Source organism: Orycteropus afer, unplaced genomic scaffold, assembly GCF_000298275.1.
Source record: "Orycteropus afer afer isolate SDZICR_OR568_19922 unplaced genomic scaffold, OryAfe1.0 scaffold00029, whole genome shotgun sequence".
NCBI lineage: Eukaryota > Metazoa > Chordata > Mammalia > Tubulidentata > Orycteropodidae > Orycteropus > Orycteropus afer.
Window position 1 is genome coordinate 12,118,433 of NW_006921616.1, and position 24,753 is coordinate 12,143,185.

Genomic DNA, 24,753 nt, shown 5'->3' on the forward strand with positions numbered 1-24,753 from the left:
ATATATATATATATATATATATATAATTTATGGTAGCATCAAAACATCAAATACATATAGATAAATCTAATAATAGGTATGCAAGACTTTGACGGAGAGAATTATGAGACTTTGTCAGAGAAATTAAAGAATGTTCAAATAAATTGACAGGAAGACTCGATATTGTACAGAATTTAATTCTCCCCATATTGATCTTAAGATCCAATGCAATCCTCAGTCAGAATCCCAGCAGGTTTTTCTCCATCCTTCCCTCCCTTCTTTGTTTCCTTTTGAATTTGACAAGCTGATTCTGAAACTTATACAGGGACGCAAAAATCAAAGAATACACAAGCTATTGTTGATGAATAAGAGCAAGATGGGAGGGTCTGGTGTATCAAATATCAAGACTTTTCATTGTGGTACTAGGACAAGTGGATCAAAATAGACCAACAGAAGAATAGAAAGTCTAGACACAAATCCATGCACATACAGACCCTTGATTTAATGACGAGTGGCACTGCAGAACATGAGGAAATGATGATCTGTCCAGTAATGGGGATGGAATAATTTGACAGGCATTGGAGAGGGGGTGATACTTGGCCCCTACTTTGTGTCATATGCAAAATAACGAATTCTGCGTGGATCATAGATCTTAGTGGAAACAGCAAAACAATAAAGCTTTAAGGAGATAATAAAGGGTAATATCTTTATGATCACAGGAAAGATTTTTTAACCAAGACACAAAGTGCTATTCAAAAGGAAATAATTTTCATATAAGGCCACATTAAAATAAAGAACTTTCTTGATCAAAAGGCACCAATAAATAAGTGAAAAAGAGAGCCATGAATATATGTACCACATATGACTGACAATGGAGTTGAATCCAGAATATATAAAAACTCTTGGAAAGCAATAAGATAAAGTCAGACATCCCAATAGGAAAATAGGCCTTTCTTCATTGGCATCTCGGGGTAGACTTGAACCACCAACCTTTTGGTTAGTGGCCAAGAGTATTAACTGTTTGTACCACCCAGGGGCTCTCCAGGCTCTGTAAGAGGTTAAAGTGATGCTCACAGCTGTCCAAGAATGTCCTTTTTTCCTTCCACCTTGACCTCCTTCCTAAACACCAGTCCTCACTGCAGGCTTCCTCCTCTCCCTGCATCCAAAAGGCAAGGGATGAGGGTGCAACTGTAACCAGACCCTCATCAGAGCTGCCAAGAAGCCTGTGGATCAGAACTAATGGCATTAGGCCATCACTCAGGGAATAGAGCTGCAATTACCTCTTGGATGCATTCTCCAAAGATGACCACATGCAGAACACCAAGAGAGGAGACAGTAATGAATCACAAAGTGAATTAACTGGAAGCTGCTCTAATTAGTGTTATAATTTTTCATGAAACACTAATGAATATGAAATAATGTGGCCATGAAACCACTAGGACAATTAATGCTTGGGAGTAATTTGGGGTCAGGGAAGGAGACCAGAAGCTGTTTAAATAGACTTGCATGGTTAGAATCAAGAGGCCCATGGCTTCAGAATCTTAGGAAATAACTTGCTATTTCAGGGAAAGCCACAGCTAGGTGTCTGCGGGCTGATTTGTTTTCCTTTTTTTTTTTTTTTCTTCTTTGTTTTCTTGTTGTGGTCCCTCAGTTCAGAAATTTGGGGACAAGGAGGTTACTGTAAACCAAAACAGAAGCCTTTGGGGAAGTCAGGTGACAATCCAGGTACGCGCACAATAAATGAACATAGGAAACATGATAAAAGGGAAGAACCCCGACCCATGGAAACTAATAAAGATGTTAAAGAGGGAACCACTCTTCTGAGCCCCATTAGCCTCACAACCACCTGGGTGTCTAAGAAATCAATTTTCTGATAAAATCCCCAAACCTGTGGTCTTTACAAAGCCAGGTGAGTTGAGCCTTGTTGGCTCAGCTGCAATTATTACATGTAAAATCCTATCACTTGCAGAACTTTTTGCTCAACAAGAATCACGCTTGCAAAATGGGCTTCATCCCAACATAAGTTAGTAAGCACACAGTCAGGACTTACTGTGTACACACAGATGTCTGTGTTCTAAGCAGGGGCTTAGCAAAATGTCCCTATAATTATTAAGGGGGTCTTCAAAGGTCGCTGTGAGGCCATGCAGTGCAATGGCACAACTGGTAGAATCCTTGCCTTCCACACAAGAGACCAGGTTTGATTTCCAGCCAACACACCTCATGTGCAGCCACCGCGTGTCCATCAGTGGAGGTTTGTGTGTACTACGATGATAAATAAGTTCCAACAGAGTTCCAGACTAAGACAGAATAGGAAGAAAGGCCTGGGGGTTGGTTTCCAGAAATCAGCCAATGGAAACCATATGAAAAACAGCAGTCTCACCTGCACTCGCTCATGGGGATGGCACAGGACTGGGCAGCTTTTTGTTCTGTTGTCCGTGGGGTAGCCATGACTTGGGGGCCTCGCAGCCAACAACAGCAAAAGGACACTGGGGTGGGGAGGGGAGGGGGGAGCAAGCACTACTGTTGTATGTTTGACCGGTTTGCATAGAGCACGTCTTGTGATAAGGGTAGAGTCCGGTAATCTCATTAGAAACCCCACTGTGACAATGACATGCAAATTACGCTGAAGACAGAGGCCTCCACACAAAAGAGAGTGTCATCTGTAGTGTCAAGAAATAAGAGGTAACTATGTCAGGCACGGTGCTAAGCACTTGGTGTTATCTCATTCAATCTGCACACCAACTAGATGACGCTGGCACCAACTTTATGCCCTGACTACAGAGAAGCGAACTGAGGCCCTTGAGGTTAATGCCTTGCCTGATGTCTCATAGCTGAGACATGTTACAGCTGGAACACAAACTGGGTCACTGGTCTTCAAAGCTCATGCTCTTAACTACAACACCAAGCAATACTCTTAACCAATGGAAACTATGGGAGAGTTGGTTACAGAGGGCACATCTCCTGCTGATATACAGAGAAGTAACAAAACGTAATCTTAATCAATGAACAATAACAGTCATACCAGCCACAGAACAAGTGCTCACCACACACCAGGCATTCTAATCCTCTACATGCATTAGCTCATTTAAGCACCACAATAATCTTGCACTGTGCTGTATTTACTATTGTTTGAGGCACAGAGATAAACAAGATAAACCTTGAAGACCTCCACAGACCTTGACTATTCCAATGAATTCTGCTTCCGTGCTTAAAGGCTAATTAAAATGAGCAAAAGGTAGTTCTTTAAATTATTTTTTATCATACACAAGCTATCCCTGTGGACTGACAAACTTCCACCGACAGCTCTCTCACCACAGGCCCCCTTCCACAGGACATAATGGAACATATCGCACAACAAACGTAGCCCAGTCTTGTGTCATCCCAACAACAGTACGTATGTTTGAGCCCTTTGCTGCAGCCACTGGGTCAATCCATCTTGTTGAGGGTCTTCCTCTTTTTCTCTGACACTCTATTTTACCAAGCATGATGGCCTTCTCCCGTACAGGTTCCTCCTGAGAACATGTCCAAGGTATGTGAGGCAAAGTGTCACCATCCTCACTTCTAAGGAGCATTCTGGCTGTACTTCTTCCAAGACAGATCTGGTCATTCTTCTGGCAGTCTACGATTCATTCAACAATCTTGGCCAATGCCGTCATTCAAACCATCCGTTCTTTTTCGGTCTTCCTTACTCGTTGTCCAGCTTTCCCAGGCATAGGAAGCGACTGAAAGTACCATACTCCGGTCAGGTGTACTTTAGTCCTCGAGGGCACATTTTTTACTTTTTACCACTTTAAAGAGGATCTGTGCAGCAGATTTGCCCAATGCAATTCGTCATTTGATTTCTTGAGTCCTGCTTCCATGGACCTTGATTGTGGATCCAAGTAAAAGGAAATCCTTGACAACTTCAGTCTTTTCTCCATTTATCAAGACGTTGCTTTTTGGTTCAGTTGTGATTTTGTTTTCTTTATGTTGAAGTGTAATCCATGCTGCAGGCTGTCATCTTCCATCTTTGTCAATAAGGGCTTTTACGTCTTGAGGAGACTTGGCATAAAAGACCAGGAGGATCTCTTTCTCCTGTTCTCAGTAGCAGGGTAGGCGGGGCTGAGAGATAAGGCCTTGAATCTGTATCTTGTTTACAAAGACACAAAACACTCATAGTCACCTCTTCAGAAGACAATGAATCCTCCAGTAACTCCCTCTATTTGTTGCTTTCAAATCCAACCTGGAACTGTACTCCAAGGCTATGCAAATAAGACTTCTGTATGCTCCACAGGAAGCTGGCCACCCTGAAGGGCACTGTGTGTTTATAAACAGGAGTCCAGAACACCAGCGAATCCATGAAAGCAATTACAAATTTTGTTCACAATGCTAAGTATCTGAATAAATCAGCCTGAGCATCTGCAGGTGTAAACACAGGACTTTTTGGAATTACATGATAAACAAGCTCAGTAACCAGCTTGGTAAGGAGCTTTGGCGGTGCAATGGTTTAGCACTTAGCTGCTAACCGAACTCATCATGGGAGAAAGGACCTGGCTCTCTGTCCCCTAAAGGTAATAGCATAGAAAATTGTCTGCGGCACTTCTACCCTGAGCACAGAGCAGCTGGGAGTCCAGATCCACTCAATGACACAACAACAACAACACACCTGCCTACTAAGGGTGTCATTTCTTCACATCCATGGAAAGTGCAAGCGATGTGTATTGATTCATGGGATGTCATTTCATACGTACGCAGAACAAATCCAGCTAAACAAAGTTATCTGCCCAGTGGAACTCAAAAATATTTCTCTATTTAATTTTAAACAGACCTTGATGTGAAGGAAATTTAATTATGTAAGTAATGTGGAACACAATGAAATGTCCGTCAAAATTGCTTCCAAAGATTTAAAATGTTTTCCTTTTCAGACAACGTAGTTAGAGCAGCTTAGATATCTATGTTAGTACAACCTCTTGAAAAGTAGGGCCCAGAAATCAATGGGATCACCTCCCTGAATTAAGTATGCACAAATGAGAGCCACTGGGATCCATATAAATCAGCTCAAGTTGTCCTCTGTGTACCAGACCATTAGGTGACAGGGAGAGAGGAAGATGCAAATAAACACATTATCTGGGGTTTACTCATTCATGAAAGGCAAGCCTTAACACCCACGTAAAGTATCAAGACAAAACTGTCAAGTATTTTTAACTCTGCTTATGATTCAAAAACAGAAAAAAAGACCCAGATATAGAACCTAAGGTTCACAAAATAACAACAAACAAGCAAAAACTCTAGACATTGTTAGAATCACAAATGAGTAAATATTTTTATTTTTTTTAACATGACTTCCAAATTGCTTCTATATCCATTGTCACACCCTAAGCAAAGTGAATGCACTGTTTGGATTTTGTAGGCACAAAAGAGTGAGATTTCAGTTGGAGGACAATTTCTGTAGGCAACAGACCTGGACTTTCATTCCTCAGATGTCCAGTGGTTATTTCAGTGGGGGGGGGGGGAGGAATGTTTAAAATGAAATCATATTTTAAAATCCATGTCAAGCTATAGACAATCATCTGGTGGGGCTAGAGGTCCCTCAGGCTGTTTATGCCCCTTTTTAGGACACAAGATCTGGTGGCACAATGGTTAAGTACTTGGCTATGAACCAAAAGTTGCTGGTTTGAACCCACCTAGCAGCTCTATGGAAGCTCTGGTAGCGTAATGCCTAAGGCACTTGACTGCTAACTAGAAGGCTGGTGGTTCAAACCCACCAGCCACTCTTCGGAAGGAAGATGGGGCAATCTACTTTCGTAGTGTTACTGCCTCGGAAACCCAAGGAGGGGTCGCTATGAGTCAGGTCCGACTCGACGGCACATAACAACAAGAAGAAGCAGCTCTGTGGGAGAAATTCCTGGTAATCTACTTCTGTAAAAATTAAGAAAAACCAAACTCATTGCTATCTGGTAGATTCCAACTCATAGCAATTCTACAGGACAGAGTAGAACTGCCTCATAGGGTTTCCAAGGCTGTAAATTTTTATAGAAACAGACTGCCATGTCTTTCTCCCACAGAGCAGCTGGTGGGTTAGAACTGCCAACCTTTGCGTTAGCAGTCAAACCCGTAACCAGTGTGCCACCAGGCCTCCTCCTTCTATGTGGCAGTTCTGCTCTGTTCTATAGGGTTACTAAGAGTCGACAATTGATTAGACAGCACCTACCAACAACATTCATTGAGTGAGATGAGTATTTTCCCAATGAATCAGAATAGACTCAACAGTAACGATTTTTGTTTTTGTTTTTACTGGTTACTGCATGCTACGCACTGTGCTAGGGCTAAAGGGAAATTGAAAGGGACCAAGCTCAGGGTCCTGCCTACAGTGATCTAGTAGAGAAGATCCACTATCTGCCTGCAGAGGTCTGAGTCTGAGGCTGTAGATGGAGAACTGGTCAGGAAGGGAGAAGTCCAGCAGTACTGACTCCTCCTGGTCCCACCTGATGCCTCTGGGAGAATGACAGAGGAGGAGGCTGAGGTAACAAGCAGACCAAAAGAGAAAGCAGGAGAGTGTGTGGCTTTTGGCGCTAGCTATGTCTAGGCCATGTGCCCCTGTCAGAGAAGAGGGTAGCCTCTGCAACTCCCCTAGTTGGAGGTCAAAGGCCCTTCAGAGAAACTTCAGAGCTGTTTCCAGTTCTGCCCAATTCTACTGTCTTGGCCTCAGTGTCTAAGGCAACTTGGTTTGGCTATGCAGGGCACCCAAATGACCATCCCTTAAGTCAATTTCTTACTGTGAACACCTAATTATCATCAGGACAGCAATACATACAATTAAAGGTATCAGGAAAAAGAGTCCTGGATGTTTTAATTTCAACATTAAATTCTGTTTCTATATGCTTGGTCTTCATAGCTTGCTACTCATGTAATATGAATGTCAAAAGAAGATAAAATATTGCAAGGCAATATTGTATATAATTTCTATGTAGGAAGTATATCCAACTAAATTATCTTAGTTTGAGTTTCTCACTAATGTTGAGATAATAATAAAACCTGTTTTCAATCAACCCCACACAGATACTGTAAACGTAAAGAAGGATTTATCCATTGAGAGCTTTAAAAATCCAGTAAAATCAATGGAGAAAAAAAAAACAAACTGGTTAACATTTTCCCCCTCTCTTAACTAGTTATTTCAGTAGCATGTACGAGGAACTGTGTACAATCCTAAAAATGTTTAGACAACCGGAAATCAAAGATCTCAAATAACTTTATTTATGTATGTTTGCTAAAAGATAATGAGAAAGGAAAAAAAGGATAAATAAATATGAAAATGCTCATCTCTAGCTTTTGTCATTACAGGTAAATTTAAGTCAATAACAATCTAAGAATTTGCAGTATATCAAGTAACGGCTATTTAAATGCAAATTTAGTTTACTGATAATTAAAATGTCTTAAAAGGCGGGAGCAGTCCCTCTGATTTGCCGATGTGATTTCAGGCTCAATTATCCTTAGGTGAGTAATATTTTCTGCTTTGTATTGAAGTAAAAGAACCTTTGTCATTAACTATACCATCATGAAAGCTGTGTCCTACATATTAAGCATATGTCTCATTTCAGGTTAACATAAACCAAAAAAACCAAACCCACTTCCATGGAGTCGGATCTGACTCATAGTGACCCCTCCTTGGGTTTCCGAGGTGGTATCACTATGGAAGTAGATCGTCCAACCTTCCTTCTGAGGAGTGGCTAGTGGGTTTGAACTGCCAGCCTTCTGGTGAGCAGTCAAATGCCTTAGGCACTACGCCATCAGAGCTCCCTCAGGTTAACAAAGAAGTCTATTTTCAATTTTGTAAGCAAGTATTTCCTACAAAAAAGAGAAGAGGCTAGAAAAAAACATGTCAGGTATAACTAAACATTCAACCTGTTCTCCATAGGGTGAATGAAATGAGGATAGTCTATAAAGATAGTCAGAAGTCGACCAAACGACTCCCTGGAAAAAATGCTTACTATGGGCTCAGTCATGACCCAGCGGCTGTTGGAGACAAAAGGATACACAGGAAATGATATCTCCCCACTATGGCCATGAGGGAGATAAAGAAAAGGTCTAGAAAGCATGATAAGGCCAGAGTTAAGAAGCTGTTATATAGCTTGGTACAGATGATTGCAATGAGAGCTCTTGAAAAGGGGGAGAAAAGGAAGAGCTAGAATTGGGAAGATTTTAGAGAAGAAGGAGAATTTGAAGTGGCCACAACGAATAGGAGGATCTGGAGAGAGACAGATGGGATAAGGCATTCCAGGCAGGGGAGAGAGAACTCCGAGTGTGCAAAGGTACTGTTGTGGCAAGGAGGACACTATGAGTAGACTAACAAGAAGAACTGCCTGCTTGGAGGGACGAGGGTCCTTTGGCGGACTAGAGTCAACTGGTAAAATGGGTCACAATTTTAGTGTCTAGTTCATTCCATATCCCTTGCCCACCAGTGTTAATCTCAAGCTTTGGATCGGACTTAACTCCCCTTTGAGATTCCCTTTAAAATTCATACTCAATTCCAGCATCTCAACCTTGGAGGAAAGTGACACTGATGAGAACTTGGTATTGTGAAATATGAAATACAGCTCCAAATGATGTACCAACATGGAAATCTTTTCAAGTATCATCTACTAATTTGAGGGGCGCACAATGGGCAGAGCCATTGTTAAGAACAGGAAAAGCTAGAATAGGCATTGGGGGAGCATTTTTTCAAAAGATGGAGGATTGGAGCACAAAAACTCTGATGGGAAGAAGCCAATGGAGAGGAAGGTGATAAACAAGAGAGGACAGGATCCTTAGAAAGTGGGAGAGGCAGGCCCCAGAACAAGGTCACCCTTCAACAGGAAGGAATCTCTTCCTGTTTTGAAGGAGGGAAGGGACCGGAGAGGTTAGATGTTGAGAGTGCCCTTTGCCATAAAGAATTCGCTCATGTGTCTTGCAGAAACTGAAGTGAATTCTGGCATACGTTAGGATAGAACTGCAACCAAAGATGAGTTTCTCAAAATCCTTAGTCCTGAGACACACTGGTGTTGGTTCAGAAAAGTTATTTTACTCCACATGTGTTTTACTGTTTGAAGTCAAAGAAGACTACAGAAAAGATGCTGTTTATGTGGCAGTCTTGTCAAGATACCTTTTCAAAACCAGACTCAACTAGAAAGAAATGCATTCAGTACCAACTCTTGCAGAGTGAGTGTACAGCCTGACTGCAATAAGATGCAGTGATGCATAGAAAATAGGCTGTTTTTTTTTCTGTCCCAAGGCTATGCTTACTGTCAAGTTCATGTTTACCTGATTTACCTGGACAGGGGTTTGCTAGTGTAACTCAACAACTACTAACAAATGCATGTCTGCAAATTCAGATTACTTGAAGAAACGGCTGTAATTGGTGCTTATCAAATAGATTTTAAACCAGTTCTTAAATCTGATTCAGACATGCTCCTGCTCATTTCCAGAGCAAAATTGTAGGCATTTAGACAAAGAACATTATTTTATTTCACCATCAAGTTCAAAGGCTCTGCCAGGATTATTAGTTTGGGGCTGGATTTTCCCTCCTTTCACACAAGGGCCACTTGGAATTGTCACCGGGAAGAAAATCTCATTTACCACACTCTTGGTTTTCTTTTAAAGGGGGACATGCTTGTCTGTCCTTATGCTCCACCTCCCTGAGAACCACTTTAGCACTACATTAGGCCTGAACTAAAGTTCCTTGGGAAAAAAAGCAAAAGTTTTACATTTTAATTAGCTCTGGAAAGTCAAGAGCCATTTCAGTAGAAACCCAAAGAGATAGGAGTTTTGCCAAATCATTGACCAAAAGGACCTACCTGCCCCTTTTCTCTGGCATGGAAACACAAATAAAGCAGCTGACTGAGAGGCCAGAGGCAGGGGTCAGCACCTCCTGTCAGCTCTTCCCCTAGCCTGGGCCACAGGACTCCACTGTGGGGCTTGAAGGCAGTGACTCAACGCCCCTGGCCCTTTGCAGGGAGGAGTTGGAGCCATGGCAAGATTATTCCCAAGGAAGCCCTTGCACCAATGATGCTCAAGAAATCAAACCCTGTTTCCAAATGTATCAGAGGCAGTGATCCGCCATAGTTGGTTTTCCCTGTGGCATTATTGCTGATAGAATGTGAGAATATTGTTTAATATCATGAAAATCACGTTTTCAAAAATCAGGCGTATACAGGTGTGTATACAAGAAACCGTGAAAGGAAATTCTAAATCTGAAGCCTCGTGTTGAGAGTGGAGTCAGTGTCTGCAGCAGGCAGTAGTACAGAGAAAGCGTTCTATCTCAGCCCCCAACAGAGGTGATGCTCTTCTTCTTGGAAGGGAAGGGTCACTTAGCATCTTTTGTCCTCTCACTGCCTCCTCTCTATTATCTTTGACCTCCTACAGAAAACCAAGATGCCCTGGGACACTAGAGGAAAACCTCAGGTTCTGTATGGTCTGAAGCACCAAGGTCTAGAAATCCTGAGTCTACTTACTGGTCAGGGTCCTGCCCTGGGCTGTTTAACCCGGACAGAATGCCCGTCTCTCCTCTCCGGGCTGAACGGAAAACACATTCAGAAAGCAGGCCTCCCGGCGCTGTTCGTGGTGCTGAACCCGCGCCGGGTCTCGGATGCAGCAATCCAGCCCCCAGGCGCTCGACCGCCAGGGGCTCCGGGCTGGGATCGATGCTAGGCGAGTCTGGAAACAGCTGCCGCCCGCGGAGCTACAGCCAATTCCACAGTTTGGCTCCAAGTCTAGCTCACTGGCTCCCGTTTGTGCAATTGGAAAACGGCTGGCTCACTTTTTCTTCCCGGAGGGTTTCACAGAGCCCACCTCTGGCTTGCTGATTGGGCATATCTCTCTCCCATGGGCTCCCTACTGATGCAAATTCTCACCCCCCAGTCCTTTGTACAACATCGTACCTTTGCAGAACAAAGTTGGCACAACCCTCATCGGTCTGTCAACTGAGCCATTTCTCTTACTCACATAACCGTTTCTCTTATCTGTCACAGATCTTTGCTTTCTCTTCACCTCCTCCCCCAAGCACGTTCAATTAAGCAGGATTCTATTACCTCAGTGTAAGGGGTAGGAAAATCATCACCCATCACATGCGAACTGTTGATTTCTTCTTGGCAATGAATTGGAACAGGAAGAAGTTAGAGCTCAGAAGGACGGGGGGGGGGGGAAGGCCCCTTAAGGAATGTATAGGAAAAGAGTGTTTGCACGGGTGTGGTCCACAAGGTGGGGAATGGAGACACAGATACTAAGAACATGGTGAGGAGGCTCAGGCCTGGTGTTGGAGGTGTAGGGCTTACTGCAGTTAGAAGATTCCCGGCAGGTGGCACACTTGCTTGAGGTGGAAGCCTGCACTGTCTTCACCAGCTCCACCTCCAACCTTCCTTCTGCCAAACAAACCCCCAGTCATGTTTGCAGGCCTGTCTTCCTCTTGACCCAAGCACTTATCCAGACTACATTCCTGCTAAAAGCACCATTTGCAAAATTCTATGTACTGTAATGCACAGTGATGAGGGGAACATAAATAAAAAAAAAAAAAAAAAAAGAGGGGGTCAGTGGGAAGATTTCCTTTCAGGTTGTGATTGATGGTGCTCAGATCAAAATTGTTCAGTCATCAATAGCATGATTCAGCAATGTTGTTGTTAGGTGCTGTCGAGTCGCCCTGACTCATAACGACCCCTCCTTGGGCTGCTGAGGCAGTATCACTACGGAAGTAGATTGCCCAACCTTCCTTCCCAGGATTCAGCAATAGGGGAATGTAAACAAGTTGTGCAACTACTGGCTTTGGTCAAAGCCCTGGGAGGGGCTCTTGGGGCTGGGGCAAGCGGCAGGAGGGGCAATGCCAGCAGGATGGCCCCTCCCTCACGCCAGGGCAGAGCTGCCTGTGCCTGCGGCCTGACTGGCGTGACCTTTGGCTTTTGCAGCACACATGCGGTTGGGCTGGGGTTAATGGCACTTTGCAGGGAGCTCCAATTGAGTAAACAAAAAAAAAAAAAAAATGCCTTGCCCTGTTCTAATGGAGCACATTATTCCGAGGCCTAAGCCTTGTCCAGCCCCCTGCAGCTGCTCTGCAGGTCAGTGCTACCAATAAAGCAATTAGCCAATGAGAAAACTCTTCTTCCCCAAGGGGAGACTCAAGGGTTTTGTTGCAGTTGCAATGCTTGGCTTCAGTTTTTTAAACAGGCAATCCAAGTTGATCTGAACCTCTTACATCAGACTCCAGGATGAGAGTGGAGAAAGAAATTGCGTGTTTGCTGAGTGTGATATTTTAAGGGACTGGTCCCTTGTTCAGCACAGCCTGGAGAGCTCACTGCTTCCTGTTCAATTAGCCTGAACCATGGCTGAACTGTGCCCTTTGAACTCATTCGGCAGATAAATACATTAGCTCACCTAAGGAATCATTAATATTTTCCAATCACATAAAACAAACATGAACGTCCAAAAACAACCCAAGAGATAGCCAATTAGGGATAGCTCATGTACTGTGTTGAAAAAAAAAAATCACAAATGGATGTTATTTACAGAGCAGAAAAGGTCAGGGAAGAAATGAAATGGACTGTGCCAACAGTTCTGGAGACAAAGAGCACTTGCATTTTCATATTTGAAAGCAAGAGGGAAGTTGTTGTTAGGTACCACTGAGTCAGTTCAGACTCACAGCGACCCTCTGCACAACAGAATGAAACACTGCCCAGTACGGCACCGTCTTCACAATCATTGCATGTTTGAGCCCAGTGCTGCAGCCACCATGCCTACCCATCTCCTTGAGGGTCTTCCTCTTTTTCACGGACCCTCTACTTTACCAGGCATGATGTCCTTCTCCAGGGATTGGTCCCTCCTGATACCATGTCCAAAGTATGTGAGACAAAGTCGCACCATCCTCGCTTCTAAGGGGCATTCTGGCTGTACTTCTTCCAACAAAGGTTTGTTCATTCTTCTGGCAGGCCATAATTTATATTCAATACTCTTCACCAACACCATAATTCAAAGGCATAAATTCTTCTTTGATATTCCTTACTCACTGTCTAACTTTCCCATGCATATGAAGTGATTAAAATACCATGGCTTGGGTCAGGTGCACCCTAGTCTCCTCATTGTGACATCTTTGCTTTTGAACACTTCAAGGAAGTCTTTTGCAGCAGATTTTCCCAATGCAATAATACACCGTTTCGATGGCTGCTTCAATGAGTTGATTGTGGATCCAAGTAAGATGAAATCCTTGACAATTTCAGTATTTTTTCCATTTATCATGATGTTGCTCATTGGTCCAGTTGTGTTGAAGTGTAACTCTACTAAAGCCTGTAGTCTTTGATCTTTATCAGTAAGTGCTTCAAGGCTTCTTCACTTTCAGCAAGCAAGACTGTCATCTGCATATTGCAGACTGTTAATGAGTCTTTCTTTAATTCTGATGAGTTCTTCTTCATATAGTCCAGCTTCTCAGATTGTTTGCTTAGCACACAGATTGAATACATATGGTGAAAGATATAACCCTGATGCACACCTTCCTGATTTTACACCATTCAGTATCCCTTTTATGTTTGAATGACTGCCTCTTGGTTTATGCATAGGTTCACAATGAGAACCAGGACCTGTTCTGAAATTCCCATTCTCTGTGACATTATCCATAATTTATTTAACTCACACAGCTGAATGCCTTTGCATAGTCAATAAAACAAAGGTAAACATATTTTTGGTATTCTCTATTTTCAGCCAAGAACTATCTGACATAAGCAATGATATCCCTTGTTCCACTTCCTCTTTTGAACCCAGCTTAAATTTCTGGCAGTTCCCTTTGAGTATACTGCCACAACTGTTATTGAATTATCTTAAGAAAAATTTTACTTGCATGTGATATTAATGATATTGTTTGACAATTTTCGCATTCTGTTGGATGACCTTTCTTTGGAATAGATACAAAGTTAGCCAGGTACAGTCTTCCAAATTTCTTGACATAGATGAGTTGAGCACTTTCTGCACTGCATCTGTTTGCTGAAACATCTCAATTGGTATTCTCGCCACTCCTGGAGGCTAGTTTCTCGCCAATGCCTTCAGTGCAGCTTGCATTTATTCCTTCAATACCATCGATTCTTGATCATATGCTACCTCCTGAAATGGCTGAATGTCAAGCCATTCTTGTTGGTACAGTGACACTGTATACTCCTTCCATCTTTTTTTTTCCTGCATCATTCAATATTTTCCCAACAAAATCCTTCAATATTGCAACACAAGGCTTGCATTTTTTTCTACATTTCTTTCAGCTTGAGAAACGTTGAGCATGTTTTTCCCTTTTGGTCTTCTAACTCCAGATCATTGCACAGTTCATTATACTTTACTTTGTCTTCTCAAGCCACCATTTGAAATCTTCTGTTCAGCTCTTTTACTTCATCATTTCTTCCATTCATTGTAGCTACTTTATATTCGAGAGCAAATTTCAGAGTTTCTTCTGACACCGTTTTGGTCTGTTTAATGGCCTTTTGCTTACAGTTCATCTGGTCTACAGTAATTAATGTTCAATGCATCAAATCTATTCCTAAGGTGGTCTCTAAATTTAAGTGGGATATACTTAAAGGTTGTGCTTTGGCTCTTGTGGACTAAGTTCAACTTCAGCTTCAAGCTGACCATGCATATAAGCAATTAACAGTCTGTTCCACATTTGGCCCCTGGCCTTGTTCTAATTGATGATATTGAGCAACAGTTATACTGAACAATATTTAGTAATTTCTATTCCACCTACACTGCTCTATAAGAAAAGTTACACATTACTCCTAGACTAGGTTCCACCCATACTTCCATCAGAACACACAACTCTTCTGGAGCAACGCTGGTGTCCATGCTCAAAAACAGAGTCCAAAATATTGCATTCCTCAGAACAATTCTAGGTGCTCTGGTGGCATAGTGCCTAAGGCGTCTGACTACTCTGACTGCTAACCAGAAGGCTGGTGGTTCACACCCACCAGCCACTCCTTGGAAGGAAGACTGAACAATCTGCCTCTGTAGTGATACTACCTCAGAAACCCAATGAGGGGTCACTATGAGTTGGAACCAACTCGATGGCAATGAGTTTGTTTGTTTGTTTGTTTTTTTTTTTTGAGGGGACAATTCTATTACTGACTTGCTACACATGAACCCACATCATTATTGTGGAAGTATCACTGCTTTTAAGTGAACTAGCCTAAATGAACCAAGCTAATGGTTTGACTGAAGTAATTTTACAGTAGAAAATTACATTCCTGCGACACTGTGACTCTATGCATATAAACAAATTCTCTTTTGTAGAAAAAAAAAAAAAAAAAGCTAAATATATCAATTTTGCCCTTGCCCCTGCATGGCATCTTAGAAGAATGAGAAAAACATCCCCAACCCAACCATTACACATTTCAGTTTGATTTCATTTCACTTCCCACAATTCTCCCTCCTGACCCCTCCCCTCCCACTCCCTCTTCATTTTTGTTTGGTTTGGAGTGCGCTTAATGCCCAGCTATCCTAGATGAGAACACTTAAAGGAACATCACACGCGCGAAGGGTAAATCTATTGAACGAGGGTCTTTAACTATGTGGTTTCCTTAAAGGGAAAGGTTGGATCAATAGGATCAATATGAAAGGTTTCCCTGGCCCTGCATAAAAGGGTAAGGGCTTCTCATTTCAGTGGTTTAACTTTACTCTCTGACAAATGCAAATCAATGGATCTGTGTTTACAACAGATCCCTAACAGACTCAATTTAGGCAAAGCCCAGAGCCTCACCCTGAGGGTAGGGAGTTCAAGCTTGCTCTAGGGGGACGCTCCAGGGCAGAGCTTCCTGCTCCTGGTCCTGGAGATAGAGGGGCAAGCTGCCAATGGCTACCAATCACCCTTCAACAAGGGGCTTGCTGACGACCCACCTCCCGCTGCAACTGGATGAGATGTTGCCGCCTGAAGCTTCTCCAAAAGGAGTAGAAAAGTGGAACACTGAATAAGTTCTTCCAAAGATGTCTAACTGACATGAAAACAAAGTCGACACTCCTGGGATCTGGTCAACCAGTCTGCCGGCTTCCTATTTGTATAGATCTGGAAGCTGACTGCATTGAGCCAGCTGGAGTGAAATATTGACAATTGGAGCAGCACGTATTTGAGCTTTAGGAATGCTCTTTCTGCCCTTTCTTAGGCGGTAACTGGCTCTTCTTAGCAAGGACAAAGCAAACCATCAACCCTGTGGGTTCTTTTCCCCTTAATTTCACCTTTCCCTTTAAAAATGTGATACTTTCCAGAGATTACATGACTTCAAGTCAATACCAGTTACAGAGAAATTATTTTTCTTCCTGCAGGAGAAAGTATATGTATATTTGATTACACGAGCCAAAGTCCAATGCTGATTAAATTATGTTGGAGGTGTGCTTCTAACCCAAACAAAGTCTGCTTTCTACTGAAGAGTAATGGGTGCTCAAACGTGAGCAAGGCGCCAACGTTGAACGCAGAGCCTCCCTTCCATCTGGGACAAGTTGTGCGGGGCATTTTTTTTTTCATAACAAATGCCCACAGCTTCTAGGAATCCTGCTCCCCAAGTGGGAGTATCTATAGCCACATGGCCCACAGCCTGCCTCCCAGCCCTACCATGCCAGGCATCAGACCACCTTTACTGTGTTTACCATGCCAGGCATCAGACCACCTTTACTGTGCCAGGCATCAGATGGACTGGGTTACCCGGTCAACCTCAACTTCTCCACCTGTTCCCTAATGGGCCCTACAGAAACTTATGTCCATTTTCCAGGCTCTGCTTTGAATGAGGCTTGGAAATCAAAAAGCCTTTCCCAGAAGCGCTGAAGTCAACTGGGGCAAAGACTGGGTGACTGAGGGGCCCGTGAAACTAGTGTCCCTGAGCAAGCTGTGCCTCTGATAGTGTAAATGACCTTACTAGGTTCATCACAATGGAGTCTCCCACCAAGAAAAGGCATCCCCCTGAGGAAACATCTTCCCACAAGGTTAGGAAGAAGAAGGATTCCTAAGAAGCGCTAGGCTGCTGATAGGTTAGTGGTTCAAACGACCATGGGAGAAAAGATCTAGAGATCTGCTAATATATAGATTACAGCCTAGAAAATCCTATGGGGCACATCTACCCACTACAAACCAGAATTGACTTGAAGGCACCAAACACAGGAGTCCCTGGGGGGCACAGTTAAATGCTTGACCACTAACTGACCAGTTGGCAGTTCAAACCTACTCAGAAGCACTTTTGAAGACAGGCCTGGAGACCAGCTTCTGAAAAGTCACAGCCTTGAGAGCCCCATGGGGTACAGTTCCATTCTACAACACAGGGGGTCACCTTGAGTCAGAACTGATTGACAGAAAAACAATTTCTCTGTTACTGGTATTGACTTGAAGCCAGAGAGTCTCTGGGAAACGCAAACAGTTAATGAATGTGCTCACCACTAAATGAAGGACGGGAGGCTGGAGTCCACGCAGAGGTGCCTCGGACAAAAGGCCTGGCTATCTACTTCTGAAAAACCAGCCTCTGAAAACTCCATGGAGCGCATAACTCCTCTGACACGCAACTGGTTAACCGGTTAAGAAGGTCAGAGGTCAGCATGGTCCACAGAGTCCTAAGATGAGATCTGACACCTATGGTGCCAAGGCCCCTCCCGAGTGCCCTTTATCCAGGCAATGCTTTCTGTGTAGTCCTTCCTCACTTCCTTTCCTTTGGCAAGAACCCAGAAACTGTTCCTTTGAGGCTGACATTTCTCCACGGACCCCCTAGGTGACAGCACTGCTCATGGAGATGGCCTCTGCCAGCCCCACCCAGAGCAGCGGTGTGGGGTGCTGCCAAGGCCTGCTGCTGTCGCCCCTGAGATGCAGGTGTGTCAGGGCCAGCAAACCTGGGGGCCCTTGCCTACAAGAGGTGGCCCTGCAGTGGTGCCTGTAACAGCAGAGGGAGGCTCTCTTCCCTTGGAGCACAGGCCTGCAGCTCCGGAAGCTAAAAGCCACCGTGCAGGATTCAGCTGCCTGTGCAGACACCTTTCTCAAGAGGCCTCGGGGGAACGAGCTCACCCTCTACCCCAGACCTATCTTTCCCCAGGCATCCTGCCTCCACTTGGGATTCTGATGGGGCCCCACTCACCCTCTTAGAGCCTAGAAGCCTGTGGGGGAGGGGAGCAGCTGTCTTCCAGACCAGAAGGAAATCACCTCTTTAGTTTCCTTATCGGGTCACCTGACCTAGCTGACAGGATTTTAGGAGGGGGTGAGTGCAAGTTTCAACTAGGAACTCAGGCAGTGTGTCAGGGCTCCCTTCTTTAAGGGGGTCACTGGTGGGGTGATGACGCCACATTTCGGGGAGAAGACACATACCTGCCTACCCGCCGCGGCACCTCCAAACAGGCGAATGTTAGATTTTCCTCTCTTCTCCCGCCCTCATTTTCCCAACTGTTCTTGGAGAAGGAAAGAAAATGCTCCCTTCCTTCCAGACTGGAACCTTCTCTTGAGTGAAAAGCTTAACTTCCTCCAACGAGAGGATTTATAGTTTCAGAAAAAAACAGCAATTCACCTCTCATGGCCCCTGCATCCCACAGCAGCTCTCTTATTCTTTCCGGTGAAATTCCCCTTAGTGTTCTTTCCGGGCGGGCGCAACAAGCCACCATTTGGGTGTGTGTGTGTTGGGAGGGAGGTGGTGGTTGGGGGGAGTGGCAGTGCCCCCACCTCAGGTGGGAAGGAAAACTTCAAAGTTCTCTCTTTGAGTCAAAGCCCTGAGCCGGCTGGGTCTGAGTGCCCGGCTGACTGGACGCGAAGACGATTCCCTCGGGTTGGGAAGGGGCATGCTCCCTGTCCGGTGTCCTTCCCCTCCTCCCCAGCCAGGCCAGGAAACCAGACTCTTCCCGGGTTGGCCCGTGCATTAACTCGGCGAAGTGCTAGCGATCCCGTAAGATGAAGCCCAGGCCTGTCTTCATCCGTGGGGCAGCTTTAATTGTCCAACTGATGCACCTGCGCGGCAATTCTGCGAGGGGGACTTTTAGTCTGAGTACAGCCTGCACCCGCGGGGATTCCCCAGTTCCGGAAGCCGCGCTCTTCCCCGCGGTTTCAGCGCTGTCATTTCCAAACTTGGACTTGATCATTAGCTCAGAACGCGAGGGAGACTGAATTTCCGTATCACTGGGGCTTTCCTGGGCGGGTCTGAAGGGGCAGAGAAGTTCTCTGGGTCTGGTGGATCACGTGCGGGCAGAAGCAGTGAAGGGCGAGCACAGGGGAACCGCGCGGACTCAGCGCGTCGGGCGCAGCACCTTCGCTGGATGAGCCACGTGGAGACCCGGCGGCCGGGCGCGCGGAGGTGAGCGCGCCGGCACTCAGGGAGACCTCAGGGAACACGCCGAGGAGGAAGCCTCGGAGAGGAAGGACTGCTCCTGGGACCCCGCGGGGAGCAGCTGCCTGAGACTTAAGCTAGGGCCCCGAGGTGGAGTGGCGGAGCGCGGGGAGCCTGGGCCTGGAGAGCTCTCTGCTGGGAAGAGCGCCGTTGGGTTTACTGGAAACGCGCCGGATCAGATTCCAGATCAATGAAATCTGGGTCCGCACGTTTACGTTAGTGTTGCCAGCATTAATGCTCTTTTAATCTTCTAAACATTATCAGCATCGATCTCCCTCCATATACACATTTGTTTGAGAAAGTGACATAACCACACGGCAGAGCCTGGAATAAAAATAAACTCGCAGCCGAGCTCGTCGACGGCGCCTGGCAGCCGGGGCCCGCTCCCGCCCACCTCAAGGCGTAACGGGAAGGTGTTGCGGAGGCGCCCGGGGCTCGACGAAGCAAGAACGAAGCAAGCTGCTCAGTTATTCATCCGACCGGCCCATCAAGCGAAAATACCGCCGCCTGTTCTGTGCCGACGTGGGTTGCGTTCGGCCTCCGGGGCTCGAATCTCGAACTAAGCCTTTGGGGACAGGTGGGCAGGCCCGAGAGTCGCAGGCCCGAGCTGCTCGAGGGAGAGGAGCGCGACGCTGAGGCCAGCCCTGCCCCGCCCCTCGGAGGGGTGCGACGGCTGCCGGAGCCCAGAACTTCGGGATGCAGCTGGAGACACGCACACACGTGGTGCCCTGGCTAGACCTGCGGCCGACCGCCCCGGCCAGGTCCCAGGCTGCGAGCGTCAGGTGGCCAAGGAGGTATCTTGGCAGGTTGCTTAAAGGCCCCGACTGGCGGCTGGAAGCTGCTGCTTGGACTAAGGCGTGCGCCTGTGCGCCGCGGGGCTGGCGCAGGCCGCCTGCGCCCGGGGCGGCCGACTCACCGCCCTCCCCCCACGCTCCGCAGGCGCGTAACGAGGCCGGAGGGGCTCCGCTCACTCTTCCCGACTTGGAGGAGACCATCTTGGCCTTCGAGGACTTGATTTTCCTTCACGGGGGCTCTACTCCGGGTTCTGGTTTGGGTTTTCCCAGGCCCCACCTTGTGCTTGGTTCAGAGGCTTCTTGGGCTCAACCCGGTAAAGTGGTTGCACTCGAAACCTCTGGAATTAGTCTTCGCCGCCTCTTACCGGGTTACTGGAAACCATCCGCGGTCGCCGGCCTTGGGGACTGCCCCGGAGGCCCCACTGGGACCGGCTGCAATCGCTCCCTGCCCACGCAGGTCGAAGGCGTGCGTTGGGAAGTTTCCACCAACCTCTGCTGGGGCCTCTGAGTTTCTCTTTTCGTCTGAAGTACCACCTCGGGCTGGAGGCGTGCAGAAGCCGTCAAGCAGGAAAGGCGAGAGGACGCGGGGAGGGAAGAGAGAAGGACCTTTTCTCGCGACGGATCGCGGTTCGCTCACAGGACGGTTTGCGATGCTAGCCCACATCAGACATCTTAGTTCCGAGGTGCCTCAAACCCATCCGGTCCGGACTCTGGCAGTGCACACAGGGCCCACGGGAGGACAAGAAAGGGCAGCTCAAAGGAGACAGAGAGAAAGGGAAAGAAAGGCGGGATGCGGCGCGGCGCGTCCCTCGGAGCCGCGGGGGCAGGAATCTGCGGCTTGTTTAACCCCCGGAGCCGAGTGTCGAGTGTCGTGGGCCCTCGGTGCTGCCCGGCGGGGATCGGATCGATGGCCCTGGCGGGGAAGGCCTCCGCCTTTCTTCCCCATTTGCTCCGCTTCCCTAGCTCCTGAGCACATAATACCTACTTACCAGGCCTGGCTTCTGCGTCAGTGTGTGAAGACTGATCTACTGACCCCGAACTGAAAAGCCTCCCATGTAATAATAACCACTCAACACATTTGTAGTTGCTGATAAAATGGTCAGATAAAAAGGCTGAAGCTCTTGTCCCTTTTCAACCCGGGGTAATAAAATAGACACACATTTGAATGCTTGAGCAAAGGGGGGTTCTCAGAAGGAATTTCCCATTCCCAGGAGGGGTCTTTAGAGAGCCCTAGTGGCACAGTGGTTAAAAGCGCTCAGCTGCTAGCCAAAGGTCAACGATACTAACCCACCAGCTGCTCGCGGGAGAAAGACAAGGCAGTCTGCTTGCAAAAAGATTTACCGCCATGGAAACCCTACGGGACACTTCTATTCTGTTCTATAGGGTCACTGTGAGTCGGAATCAACTTGAGGGCAGTGGGTTTGGAGGAGGTGTGTCTCCCGCCGGGGCAGCTAATTCAGGGCTCTTCTCGGAAACACAGCTTGGGCCCAGCTCTCAGAGGTATGGCCAGGAACAACGGACGCAGTGTGTCTGTGGGGGACTCTCAGGATGTCACACTCTTCCTCATCACATTAACCTTTGGGGCTGTGGTAAAGACAGAAGGCTCTAAACGGTAAAGCATCACTTTCTTTCCACGGCACTTTCAAACCTGCACCGGCGAAGGCAGGTGCTTTAAAACCTCTGTCCTTTGCTTGCCAGGCGTGAGGGGGCGGCAGCACTCTGAGATGGGCCCAAGTACAAGAGCTGTCATCCTCGCCTTAACTGTACCCTCAAGACCAGCTGCCAAGTTCCTTCTGGTCCCCGGTGCCTAGGAAGCCAGCCAGTGCTAGAGCCCGCCTCAGGGGGTCGGGGGGAGGAGTTACTGGGGCCTAAGACAAAGGAGTACCCATTGCTATTTTTCACTGCTATCCTGCTTAATATTTGCCAGAAACTAAGAGCAAATCAGAGAAAATGGTGGGAGAGGATGAAGAGTGAACTAAAGGAGAAAGAATGAAGTAGCAGATTTCCAAATCCACACGAAAGCATTCAGAGCCCACTGACTTAGGGGATGTTCTTTAGAGAAAACGGTTTTGTGTGTGTGTGTGTGTGTGTGTGTGTTTAACCTTCTTGGATCAATACTGGGGGCGATTACTAGCTGGAGACTGGAATCTTGAAACAGCGGGCAAGCAGAGGCTGTCAAAGCGGAAACGTCCCCACCCCAAGCCCCTGTCACAGCCTCAGCCCGGTCAGGCGTCCTTGTATACGTCCACAGCCAGACTCAGCGTGCAAGGAAAGCCGCGAAAAGCCGGAGTAAGTGGCAGCCTGACGTTACCCATTCGGAGGAGCGCTGTGCACGGCTGGCTCAGAATCGAGCGCACCCACGTATCAACGCTTATGCAAATCATTGCCACCACAAATTGTCCCCCAGATCGCCCACCAATCCCAAGAGATTGCCCTAGCCCCAAAGAAGAGACCCGTCCGGGGCCTGCAGCAGGGTATTGTGTATCCTCCCCGGTGTGGGGGAGGGGCTGGACACTCAGCCCGTAGGATTCGGCGATTGAGTCCTGGGGGCAGCGCAGTCGTCACGCGCGCCGCGCAGGGTCTGTGCGCACAAAAGCGCGCAACTGCGTGCCAGTCGCAGCCGCTGCTGCGTCTTTCCCTCCGGCTCCTGCACCCGCAGCCCACACAGGAGGTTTCTGTGCTCCAAGAACAATAGAGGGCTGTACCTCGCGGCTCGGCCGCTAGAGGAGGCACAAAGAGCCGAGTCGGCTCCAGAACAATGTAATTGGCGCGTCCACCCGTCCTCTCCCGCCGGCTGCCAGCTCTCCCCTCTGCTACGCTACGCGCACAATCAACGCCCGCTTAATGCAAAGGCGGAGCTTGCAGCCCGCGGCGGCGATGAATTAACTAACCTGAATCTTAATTTCTCAGCACCTCTTCCGTGAGCTCCTAGCCTCTCCCGGAGCCCCAGCCAACCTAGGCAAATGCCAGCAAACGCTAGAATCCAGGCAAAGGCGGTCCACGAAGAAGGCTGGGCACTCTCCACTCGGTCTCTCGTCCCTCCTCCCCCTGACTTCCCAAAGCCCAGCCTTCCTCCTGGCACCCTTCCCTCGGCGTTGGCAGGAGCTTTACAGCTAGTCTGAGCCCGCGCTTTCGGTCAAACGTCTGCAGAAAGTCCCTGCGCCGAGGCCAGAGACGGGCTCCGGGAGCACTGTTGTGTCCTAGTCGCCTGTTCTCATGTGGGGCAAAGCTGTGGTTCCTGCCTATGACCAAAGAAGTTTGCCTGATGTGGTGGATAGGAGAGTGGGAGCGATGTTTTTCCCTTCTAAAGAGCAAAACTCCTCCACTGTCTTCATATAGATGGACTAGGAGTCTGGAAAACGGAAGTGTATGGTCTGAAAAAGGGTTCAAGTGCACAGGGCTTAGAATAAAGGCAGTCCCCATCTCTGTGCGTCCTGGAAAAAGGGCTCCTGGCGGACAACGCGAATGCGCACCCCCATCCCTCCTCTCACTACCGAGAAGGTGGGAAAGAGAAGGCAAACGTTGGCACAGGGGGGGGGGGGGGGCAAGCTCAGGGATGTGGAGGGAGGAAGAGAAGTCAGAAAAAGAAAAGAGAGAAGAGGAAAAAGAAGAGTAAGAACACATGAAAAAGAATAAGAGATAAAGAAGAGAAGAAAGAGGAAGTGTATGGGGAAAGGCGGAGAGAACCCAGAGGTGGGCGCACTGATCCGGCCGCCAGCACCGGAGCCCTCTTTCCGGGTTAGCCTGGCCCCAGGGACCGCCGGCCTTACCTGCCAGGCGTAAGGCGGACATGCGCTGGAACTCGGGCTCCTGCAGCCACTTCCACATCCTGCGGAAGGTCTCCCTACCGGATTTGAGTTTACTCCACGGCTTGGGGTTCCGGAGCAGGTCGGAGAGAGTCCCCTGAGACCGGCACAACACCCTCTGCGCGAAGATGGCCTGCGGGATGCTGTAGCGCTTCAACTCGGCGGTGATGCGCTGCGCCACCTCCTTGGTGTTGATCTCCTCCAGCTGGCCGGACGTGGCCACCTGCGAGCCAGACGAAGACGAGGGCGGCCGCTCGCGGCTCGGCGCCAGCACGGGCCCGTGGGACTGAGTGTGGCCCGGGTGGTGCAGGCCGTTGAGGTGCGACATCATGGCCGCGGGCGGGGTGCCCAGGCCGCGGGACAGGTGCTGCTCGCCGCGGGTCAGCATGGCAGTGTGGTGCGCGTCGAAGTTGGGGCTAAGCATTTTGTCGTGGCCGGGTGGCCCATAGTTGGGCAGGCTCTGCTGCGCGTTGTGCAGGCCGCCCAGCCCGTTGCCCAGCGGCGTGGCGGCCAGCGGGGACAGGCTCTGACCCATGCCAGGCATCTCCTTGTAGGGGCTGTAGAGGTTGTTCATGGCCGGGAGACCACGCTCGTCGCGCATGAGTGTGAAGCTGCCGCTGACGTTGCCGGACAGGCGCTGGTGGTGGTGGTGGTGGTGGTGGTGCGGGTGGTGGTGCGGGTGAGGGTGGTGGAACTTGTCGGACACGGTGGAGATGGGCGGCAGCGGCTGGAGCGGCGTCAGCGTGGTGTAGGTGTTGCTCATGCCCATACCGGGCGGAGACGAGTCGCAGGACATGCTCATGGCGTGGTGCAACGGGATGGAGAGCTCGGGCCGGTAGTCGCCGCCGTCCAGGATCGAGGCCATGCTGG

At 47.8% G+C, this 24,753-nt stretch overlaps 1 protein-coding gene across 1 annotated transcript in view; it reads right to left on the minus strand.

Moving 5' to 3' along the window:
- Positions 1-24,748, minus strand: part of ONECUT2 (one cut homeobox 2) — a 43,018-nt gene extending 18,270 nt beyond the window's left edge. Inside the window, exon 1 of the mRNA XM_007935514.1 lies at positions 23,848-24,748. Coding sequence (XP_007933705.1) covers positions 23,848-24,748 — 901 coding nt within the window. The remainder of the gene's footprint in view (positions 1-23,847) is intronic.
- Between the last annotated feature and the right edge of the window lie 5 nt (positions 24,749-24,753).